This window comes from Eucyclogobius newberryi, unplaced genomic scaffold, assembly GCF_026437365.1.
Source record: "Eucyclogobius newberryi isolate DKJ021-1_F unplaced genomic scaffold, fEucNew1.0.hap1 SCAF_20, whole genome shotgun sequence".
NCBI lineage: Eukaryota > Metazoa > Chordata > Actinopteri > Gobiiformes > Gobiidae > Eucyclogobius > Eucyclogobius newberryi.
This window is the reverse complement of record NW_027315835.1, coordinates 21,483,916-21,495,184: the sequence shown is the minus strand read 5'-3', so window position 1 is coordinate 21,495,184 and position 11,269 is coordinate 21,483,916. Positions and strand designations below refer to the sequence as shown.

At 39.3% G+C, this 11,269-nt stretch overlaps 1 protein-coding gene across 1 annotated transcript; it reads right to left on the bottom strand.

Moving 5' to 3' along the window:
• Positions 1–307: 307 nt before the first annotated feature.
• plbd1b (phospholipase B domain containing 1b) lies at positions 308–11,267 on the bottom strand. The gene is made up of 11 exons (XM_072456113.1): positions 11,260–11,267; positions 10,551–10,779; positions 10,212–10,295; positions 10,000–10,141; positions 9,785–9,928; positions 8,960–9,104; positions 4,371–4,571; positions 2,293–2,433; positions 1,479–1,664; positions 1,305–1,411; positions 308–765 (listed from the first exon to the last, which is right to left on the bottom strand). The coding sequence occupies exons 2-11, from the start codon at positions 10,709–10,711 to the stop codon at positions 589–591; spliced, it is 1,488 nt and encodes a 495-aa protein (XP_072312214.1). The 5' UTR covers positions 10,712–10,779; positions 11,260–11,267; the 3' UTR covers positions 308–588.
• Between the last annotated feature and the right edge of the window lie 2 nt (positions 11,268–11,269).

Below are 11,269 nucleotides of genomic sequence, written 5' to 3'. Positions count from 1 at the left end.
GTGGAACGGATTGTGCAGTATAATAGACTTACTAGACTTACTTAGTAACTGGGGCCAATTCACATATTGTATTATGTTATATTCTATTCTATCATATACCATAATTTTATATTATATTAATATTATACTATTGTATATGTAGCACCTTGCCATGGCTCCGGTATTTTTATGCATATGTTTATTTCACAGGGTCAAACAACAACAAGTTTGTTACAGTTTAAAGTGCAACTGATGCCATATTAGCTCAGAGCTGATTTGCAGACCAGGTTCCCTGTGGGGGTAAAAAAATCTCTGAACTCTGCTAAACCTGAGTAAATATTGCATAGAAGAGAACTTACCAGTTTTTAAAAGCTCCAAACCTTTTTTGCCTTCAACGCAACTTATTACATCTTTATACCCTTGGTCTTTGTATTGTAGAATTGCATTATTGGTTACTTAAACGGGCTAGCTTCACTTTCCTGAGTAAATCATCCTAATATACATGACAAATTGGATAGGAAGGAGTAGACAGAGACAAGCAGTACATTTGAATCTAATGCAGTTGGTAAAATACTATAAATGTCAGATGGCTTGTGGCATAATATTGTTCTACGGCCGAACAAGTAAGGGCTTAATTCTCACAAAGCTGAAGTTATAGATTTGTGGCAGTCCGTGGTGAGCTGTAAGGTTGAAGGATTGCCAAGAGAAGGGCTGCAGACCCCCCTGTGTCGTGGGCCCGTTCACCGCCTCCATGACCAGTTGGAGAGCCATCTGGAACTCCGTCACCTGCACCGTCACCACAGCGGAGAGGGAAGACACACTTGTAATCGCTTTATTGTCCTCTCACACTGCCCTAATGACATTTGCTGTGCCGCATAGGAGCTTTTAAAAGGGCATCTAAACCAAATACAACTTCATAAATCATTGACATCTAGACTGACATCGAATGTGACATCCATTACATTACAAAGTGGATTTACCAGAAATATAACAAAACCTATATTTTCTGTTTGTTAGGAGTCAAGAGTAATATTGTCAAACTAAATATGCTAAAAAAAACATATTTTTTTTTTATATATAGACTCTCAACATCTATTAAATAAACAAATACAGTAAAATACAATTAAAATAAATATAGTAGCGGTAGAGTAATTTTCATTTACCAAAACCAACTTAAATTTAAACATCTACAATCTAGAAAAAAAAAAAAAACATCTGTGGTTCCACTAATTAGCTATTCAGTTGCATTCAGAAATAGTTCAATTTGCATTCCAATGAATTTAATTTGTATCAGGAACCAGTCTAGTGCATAATGTAAAGTGTACCTTTGTGTCATAGCAGCCTCCTGGCCGCGGCGTCCTCTGTCTCAGGTCGTTACGGCAACAGATGGTTTTACACGGATGTCCTCTTGTGTACGGATCTCTTTTGTAATCTGAAATAAACTGTTGTGATTCCGACTGGCGCTTCACATCTCAGAAAGTAACAGTAATCATACATACTATTGTATCTCATGAGGTGTTTGAGTGAGTCCAGGTTGTGAACTTTGGCATGATCTCTGCGCAGGATTTTAGCTCGAGGTGAAAGGTCATAGGAGAAGTCTTCACCGAACCTCCGCCACATCACACCAAAGCCACTCAGATTGTAGATTTCAGCGTGGAATGGAATGTTGTAGGATGGCCAATAACCTGGTAAAGAGACCAGGGACAAAGCGTAATAGCTTGTGACTCCATCTAGTGGTGTGGGGTGACATGACAAAACAGTATTCTTAAATGCAATTATTAAAATCTTAAAATGCAATTATTACTTTTGAATGAAGATTGACACATGACAGCTTCTACAATCATTTTTTGGAAAGTAATTTGAAATGTTCAGTGCTATTCATGCAATTCCCACAAGATGAGACAAGACACAGCATTTGATCCAAAAGAACGAGACTAGACTTAGTGTATAGTGAATATATTGTGCATTTTTCTTTTCATTGTGGAACTTTTCATTGGATCAGACAATTTTTTTCCCAGTTCGGACATTTTAAAAATTTATATTTTACTTCCTGATTATATGAATCATGACATCACATTAGGAAATTCAATGATATCTCCTCTAATGTCACAGAAATTATTATTTGATAAATAAATTATATGAAAATACCTTTATTTTGTTGAATTAGAGGTTTAAACATTCTCACAAATTTATAGAGTAAGATTTTGTGGCACGAGGTCTCATCGTGATTGTAGAGGGTTAGTAATATAAAATGCATATTTTACATGGTCTACCTTGCACATATGATATTTTTCTAACATTGTGCCGCCTCACCTCGCCGTAAAGCTTCAGTTTGCTCTGAGTGCATAACTTTGCCAGGGATCTGCTCCACCACAATCAGAGCCCCGTCCCGGATGCTGTGACGCAGAGTGATCCTGCTGAGGTCCACCACCATGTACTGGCTGTTGTATGTACCTGTTCGATATGAGGCGATAATATGGTGAGTATATAAATAAGTCGTTTGTTGTTTGGCCTGAATCCTATTGAATAAAACATTAACCAGCGGGATGGTAGGATATGTTAAAACACTTAATGATAGGGGGGTCTGGGGGCCCTCTTCAAGGAAATTTTGTTTAGACAACAGGTGTAATTTCCAATAATTTTTCAGGCATTTTATTAGATTTTCATAGGTCCAGCTGACCTGGGTCATATAGTATTAAATGGTAAAGAGTCACATTTATACAGCGCTTTTCTACTTTCAAGACAGTCAAAGCACTTTACATCACGTTTTTTTAATATACAAAATTTGAAAACCACTGCCCCAAACCAACTTTCACATGCACTTTGTGGAGAACAGCTGGTGAAATTGTGTGAGAAATAATTTACACGATGCTGGACAGCAATAGATTCGTCTAATTTTGGATTTTCATAATCTCATAATTTTAGCTGGAGGATAGGGGGCTCCATATAAAACTTAAAAACATTACATTCCTTTAAACTGACACTAGTTGGTGTCAAATTATGGCACCATTTTCTGAAGCTAAACATCTATTTCCCTTTATTTTTTTATGCTGATAGATTTAGTCAAATTTGTACCAGTTTCATGTGATTAAATCCAGTAATTACATTAATTACCATAAACCAGGTCCACAAATCTGCAATCTGGCAGTTAAACAGCAAAAATCAACCAGTTCAATTTCAGATTTCCTTCAGTTTGCCTTCTTAGCAGTGTCTACTCTCTGCTTGTGTTTTTACTGATTAGCTACAATATATGAGTTGATATGATAGTCTTCCTGAAATATTAGACCACATTTCAAACTTGTGGAACATCTGGTTGGGTGATTGGGGGTCTCAAGGCTCTGGTACACTCTGTCCTCTCACTGGGGTGCCATAGCAACATGACACAAAATTAATAATTAACACACAAGTGCTGAGCAATGAGGGATGGATATTGGATGAGCTGTCTAATCTCTGTATGGAAAATTGTCTAGTTAAATATTTTCCACGGTGAGGAATTTTCCCTTTCATCTCTGCTCATTTCTCATCACAGAGATATGTGCTTTATTTTTAAATGCCTACTTTATATAACAGCTTTAAATGTATATAAGAGCTCAATAGTAAACTTATTTTACCATAGACCTCCATATCAATAGGCTACACCACAGTGTTTTTCAATCTCTCTTGAGTTGCGGCACACTTTTTTGGTTCCACGACACACCATCTAAAGCTGTATCAAATCAGAATTTTAGTTCAAAAAAATTGTGTATAACGTGCTGAAAATGTCAGTGTGACTGCCTGGTTTGTTCAATTTGGCTTTTGTGATTGTTTTGCTTTCTTTTTCGATACGGAAATATGTTAAGTACACTCCAGAATGATACATTATTTAATAAAAGCCATGTGTGAATCCATATTGGACTGGCAATACCTCAAGGCACACTGTTTGGAAATCAAGGTGCTGCACTTTTATGTAATTTCTGGATTTATCCTTATCTGTAAATGTGATCATATAGTCAGAAAATACAAACAGACTGAACAAATATACTATATTTTTTCAATTTTGCACCACTTGAATCGTTTAGAATCTAATAACGGAATAGATGACAAATTACCTATTCATTGTCATTTCTATTTTTGTAATATCTATCATGTCTTGTCTCTACCTCAGCGATAATATTGTGAATGCTGTTTTGAAGACATGCTAAATACATTTTAACATTGTTTAAGAAAAATGAAGCAAAATTTCTTTACTTTTATGCTTATTATTTTACAGTCTATTCACATTTCTCTGACACTTAAACCTGAACCAATACATTTAAAGACACGTTCGAGCACTTTTCTCTTGAATTGTTAAGATATTGTCTAGATATCATTATCGGGACGTATTCATTCTTGGGAGATTCTTGGCTCTGTACCTGAGTTGAATTTGGCGAAGACGCGCGCCCACTGCTGGCCGGTGCGGGCCAGGGTGTTGGCCAGGCGGACCCGGTGCCAGGCCAGAAGGCTGTGAGGGCTGAGGGACGAGAAGAGAGACGAGTTGAACACAGTGATGGAGGTCTGCGTCATCAGCAGTCCGCTCCCCAGTAAGTAGAAGTCGTCCAGAGAGGAGAGGAGGCCTGCACAGACACATGTGGAAGAGTAACGTGTGATTGTGATATGGCCTTGGAATCTGTCAATCTAAACAGGTAGTTAAATGATCAAAAAAAAGACTGCAAACTGTACAGCTCCTAATAAACACATTTAAAGACATAAAGACATTGTGATATTGTTTTTCAGTATCTGTGAGTGCAATTAAATGAATAAACTGCTCAGTAAGGACTGATTACATTCATTGTGAGTAATTGGCTACTCAAATTAAGATAAGATAAGATAAGATATTCCTTTATTGTCCCACATGGGGAAATTTCATTGGTGCAACGCAGGTAGATACAGAGGTAGATACAGAAGAACAGATCACTTATAGGAAGTCTGAAAAACACTTTCAGTAGAAGATCTCCTATAAATAAATAAAAACTCCCATAGACAAATAAATAAATAAATAAATAAATACCATTGCATGTGATCACGACAGCAATTGCACATGAATATGTGTCACGACAGCACATAGATTGCACATGAATTTCACAGTAATTGCACATGAATTGCACATGAATTCCAACAGCAATTGCACATATGACAGAATTGCACATCAGTATTAGGTTAGGTCAGTATTACGAGTGTTCAGTACTAACAGTTTTTGTTATAAAGTCTGACAGCAGCAGGAAGGAAAGACCTACGGAACCTTTCCTTCACACATCAAGGGTGGATCAGTCTCTCACTGAAGCTGCTCTCCAGAGCGGAGAGAGTGTCCTGCAGGGGGTGACACTCATGGTCCAGCATAGATGTGAATCTAGCCAGGACCCTCCTGTCCCCCACCTCCTGCACCGAGTCCAGAGCACAGCCCAGGACGGAGCTGGACTTCTTGATGACTCTGTCCAGCCTCTTCCTCTCCCTCTCTGTGATGCTGCTGCTCCAGCAGGCCACACCTACAGGAGGGCTGATGCCACCACAGAGTCGTAGAAGGTCTTCAGGAGTGGCCCTGACACTCCAAAAGACCTGAGTCTCCTCAGGAGGTAGAGCCGGCTCTGGCTCTTCCTGTACAGTGCATCTGTGTTATGAGTCCAGTCCAGTTTGTGGTTCAGATGTACACCCAGGTACTTGTATGAGTCCACTCTCTCAATGTCCCATCCCTGGATGTTCACTGTGAGGGGGCAGTGGGGTGGCGTCTGCGGAAATCCACCACCATCTCCTTGGTCTTCCTCGCGTTGATGAGGAGGTGGTTCCGCTGACACCAGTCCACAAAGTCCTGCTCCAGTCCTCTGTACTCCGCATCATCGTCGTCTGTGATGAGTCCAATGATGGCAGAGTCGTCAGAGAACTTCTACAGGACACAGCTGTCCGTGTCATGTCTGAAGTCCCGATATTAGCGAAATTGATTATTTTAATAATCTTATGTAACGTGCTAGGAAAATAGATTCTATTAAGGAAATCTCAAATGTTTCCGGAATTCGACTACAATAATAAATACTTGCAGCCAGGGCCGGCCCAAGCCTTCAGGGGGCCCTAAGCGAAAAAAAATTTGGGGGCCCCTCACCACGTCATCAGAATCAGTTTTATTGCCATTGTCAGTAAACAATTCACATATGGGAACTTTTTTCAACACAAAGCGCACCAAAACTCCAGGGCATCCAGTTAGTTTATTCTCAACACCTGACAAGCTCAAATATTGATAACTTAAATCCCACAATGGAACTTGGTATTCCGCTGACATCACCTCTACTCCCTGTACAAATAACACACGTCCCAGATATGTTTTTGGGTGTATTTGGGGGCATTAAGGGTCTACAGCCACATTAGCACATTAGTTTAAATGAATGAACAGGGGGGGGGGTCTGGGGGCCCTCCCCCAGAAATTTTCAGACCTTTTTTGGGTATTCTGCTGCATTTTAATGTGGTCCAGCCGGATAAAGTAAGAGTAAAATGTTGAGGCTGTAATGCTATAAAATGATGATGTGATGAAACTGAGCCAGGAGAAAATGACTGAAGCCAGTTATTAATACATTATGGTACTTAATTACTCAATACAATATTGGCTATGAAAAATAATTATGATCAAATTGATTCATTTTAACTGAAAATGTAAAAGTATTAGTTATCCTTACTAATTTATCTTTTACAGCTCCCAACTTTTCCTTCTTGCTAAAGTGACAAAACAAGTTATATTAAATTAAACAAATGGCATAAGCATTGCTTGATAACACTCATAAAACTAGACAGTGCAAACATGTTATTCCCAGAGAATGAACAGAACGAGAAGTGAAGGTCCAAACCTAGCTATAGTGAAGAGACAGCGTTTCTGCAACTTTGCCACTTTTGTATAAAAATATATAGTATTATTCTATAACAGACGTAATAATAATATGTCTGGTTATTTTTCACTATCAATTTATTATAATTTATAACAAATAGTCTAATGATGCTTTTTAAATAAATTGAAAAGTTTTATTGCTCTATCAAAAGTTAATTACAATATAAATGTTTGTTCTGATCAGAGCATCACACACTGGACTCTGTGTGAAATAATGCTGCGATGTGATTGGCTGATGGACCTTACACGCATAAACCTTTACGTTCCTCTTATTGCACTTTAAGAAGTCAAACAGACATCACGAGTCACGATTGATCTCACACATGGTGATGTGAGAGAGGGACACAAACTCAAACCCGCTCATCTCTAACTGAGGCTGCACAGGGGCCCGGGACGGGGCCCGGGACAGGGGCCGCACACTGTTCACTCCAAAGTCTCACGTCAGAGGTTCTGGACGAGACGGCGCTCGTCCGGACCGGATCTCCGCCTCTTAGTGACCCGGGGCATAGACGCCCCTCACCGGCCTCACCTGCAGCTAACACTACCGGGCTGGTGTAAATATTAAACTTATTATCTTTCATTCACACATATTGTGCGCGGGGCAGATCTCTCGTCGCCTCCAGTCTGAGCGAACTAACGTGACAGAATCGTGTTGTTTCAAACAGCAGCATTAACCGTCTCTTTGTAAGATAAGTTCAATACCTGGAGAGTGTTGTTGAGTTTGCAGTTTATTTACATCGTCAAGAAGTTTCTTCTTTTGTTTTTCGGCACCAGGAGATATATTCCTCTGGACATGAGGACCACGCAGGGACCAAGTTGTGTTGTGTTTATGTTTAGCTCTCGTTCTCCTCGCGCACAATGAAGTTGACCAATCAGCGCAGGTTTGGTGTCTCGGTTGCCAGATTGTCATTACAAATAAATGCGGTTTGTGCGTTATATGTTACCGCTGTGTGCGCTGCCGCGCCAGCAGCGCTACTACACTAGTGGCGCACGCTGCGCTTGCACTTCGCATACGACGGGTTGCCAGATTAGGGGGCCCTCTTAACGCCTCGGGGCCCTACGTGGCTGCTTAGTTTCGCTTATAGGCTGGGCCGGCCCTGCTTGCAGCTCAGTCAGATGGCCTCACAGTATAACTCCAACTGCAACACATTTTAATATAAATTAAATCTGCCTCTGCTGTCTCAAATGTAAATATCAGCTTTTATCTTCAGTTTTTCTGGTAACGTTATATCTCTGTATGTTTGTTGTTTTGTAATCATCAATATCCAATATAAACTTAATCTACTCTACAACAATAATAATCATATGTGAATCATTTTAGATTAAGAATCAGTATAAAAATATTTAAATTTTTGATTTGATAAAATTGGTTTCATATTAAAGGTCTAGAAATCTATTAGATAGTGTCAACATAATAAATCAGTATATAATGGTATAATAGTGACAATTAAAATGAAAAATAAAAATACAATCTCAATATTTAGAACATGACCAGTTTGTGCTCCCATTGATTTAATACCAGCTCTTCACCAGTGAGACTAAACAAGTTTAAAATGAATTGTTTATATTGAGAAAATATTATTTCACTGTTTGGGCTTCACCACTTCAGTCATTTATGTATTTAATACAACATGAGTGTATGTTTTTAACCATTCACACTTGTTCACAATTCCAATATAACTCAACATGACTCTAGAAACAAAACAATAATTCAACTGTTTAGTTAAAAAAGTGTAGGAAATTATGCTATGAGGCAGGAATAATGACTGCAAAATATGATGCTGAATCTTGAAAAGAGGCCACAGAGCACAAAAACAATAATTCATAATTTTCATATACGGTAGTCAAGCGATATCCTTGGCCTGTGCATTTCTAAAATAGTGCCATGCTTGAGTCCACTTGTGTTGTGATAACGATGAAACCATAAGAGGTTTTCGATTGCCTGCATCTCATGGCAATTCTTTGCGCATTGGCACTTTTGGCTGGGGAATACAATTCACCATGACAAGCTGCTTCATAGAGACAAGGCAGAGGGCTGCGTCAACATACACATAAAATGGTCTTTGCTGAAAAAGAAAATGCTCCGTTATTTGGTACCTGGGTAGCTGCTAAAGGACATCTTCCCAGTGGCACAGTATGGGTCAGAGAGCCTAAAATCCCAGTGTTTGTAGATTCTCATGGTGGCAGCGTAAGTGTACCAACTGGAATGGCCAACAAGAAGGTTTTCAAAGCCTGGTAGAACCTGGGAGACAGAGAGGAGCAAAATGAGATTTGGTGAATAGATGAATAGAACAAATACATTCTAAATGTCCAAAATGGAGGAAAAGTGAAGTGGACTTCTTTTTAAAAGCTTGATGTGTAGATTTTACTGTGAAAATACTAATATTACTGTTTATTTTGCTCAAATTCAATTTTGAGGCATAAGGTATTTTTCACCTGTTTTTAATACTAAAGCAAGCTAACTGAAAGTTTTACACTAGAATTTCAAATGTGTAGCTTGATTTGTGTTAAAAATACAAAAACCATTAGCATTTAGTATCTGATGTCACTTAATCATAAAGTCAAATATTCCATTTGACTTTAAAACAAGGTACCTCGGACGTAGAACTCTAGCGATTGAGATGATTAATGGATACCTGTGTATGGGATCCATCCATTGGGAGACATGTGCCGAACTGACATTTTTTTTAATTTGATTTTGCTCTCTCTGATCTTGTTCTGTTTGTTCTTGTTCTGTTTTTTCATGCTGTTGTATTCATATAAAAACCGCCACAGAGTTCAAGACAAAATCATAATTCTCGTAGTGGAGTGTGCGAGTGAAGGAAGGATAGTGTGCATCCTGCTCCCTCCGGTTCTGCAGCTGCGGCTTATTACCTTTCACTCAAGCTAAAGCACTAGATTTAGTATAAGTGTAAGCTTGACCTTTATCAGAGCGGTGCAGTGGCCCATCCCTGTGGTCCTAAACGCAGCAGACCCAGAGGAGTTGGAACGAGGGGTGAAAGCTGGGACCAGATCCAGCAGGTCACCGATGCTGTTCAGGAGCTGGACGGAGAACACTGATAGAGGCTGGGGGCACAGGAGGGACACAGATGAAGGGGACGTGTGACATGCCTCAAAGCACTTCTTCACTCACAGACCTCTCTCTGTTTGCTCTTGGCCCACTGTGCGGCTCCAGCCTGGAGACCATCCAGTTGTGCCAGGATCAGTGCCATGTGCTGCCACAGGGGGTCAGTGCTGTGCCTCAGCTTCACCTGCTCTCTGGCCCATATCTCCTGTTTACTGCATAAAGAATAATATACTCAGGGAAAAAAAAAACATTGAAATGAAACCAGATGCTGTTAAAGCTTACTTTAAAAATCGTTTGATGGAGTTCAACACAGTCTCATCTTTCACGAGCTGTGGGTACATATTGTAGAAGTGGCTGGACATTTGCCTGTGGAACAAATTAGGTGGAAAAATTAAGTAAAAATGTCTACGCAATGGGTACTGCCTTGAACTCAAATCAGGATCATTTCATCTTAATCCTTCTCTCTTTAAGTTTCCAAGTCACCAAAAATATAGGAAATTCAATCATATATTTTGGGTTAATTGTTATATTTGATTATTCCAAATGCCAGTATGCTCACATAGGGCATAATATCAGCAGTCATTTTCCTTAATACTAGTTTTCCCCACACTTGACACTTACTCAGCAGTGAGGAACCCTTCCAGGTATCCTGCCAGGAATAAGGTGGTCTCATCCTCCTTTTCTGCCTTTCTCCCACATCCAGCACAAATCTCCAGGACACTCCATCCTGTCAGGAGCAGGGTGTTATTGAAGTAACCATAGGCTCCTCCGTCAGCCTCCATCACCCCCTCCCTCAGGACCACGCTCTTCTGGGCCGCGTCCCAATACACGGTGGCCTCTTTGAGCTCTGCTGCAACACAAAGGATGGAGTTAGATAACACATATTATATAAGGTCATATTTTCAATTTATTATTTTATTATTATTGGTTTATTATTACAAACATATGACCCTGTCGGTGTGTGAAGGAATCAGCAGAATGCATGTTTTTTCATTGATTATTTGAATTCGGAAAAAGGTTAAGCGCAAATCACAGCAAGTTAGCAGCAGGTAAGCAGACAACTAAGTAAGCAACTAAAGTAAGCAGACAACTAAAGTAAGCAGACAACTAAAGTAAGCAGACAACTAAAGTAAGCAGACAACTAAAGTAAGCAGACATCTAAGTAAGCAACTAAAGTAAGCAGACAACTAAAGTAAGCAGACAACTAAAGTAAGCCTAATTTGTTTGCATACATTCACCGAACTCAAAATCAATTAAGATGGTTTATTTTTGTTGTATTTAATCTTAACACATATGCGGTATAATAATGTTGGAGATTTTAAAGCCTTACTGTAACTTTG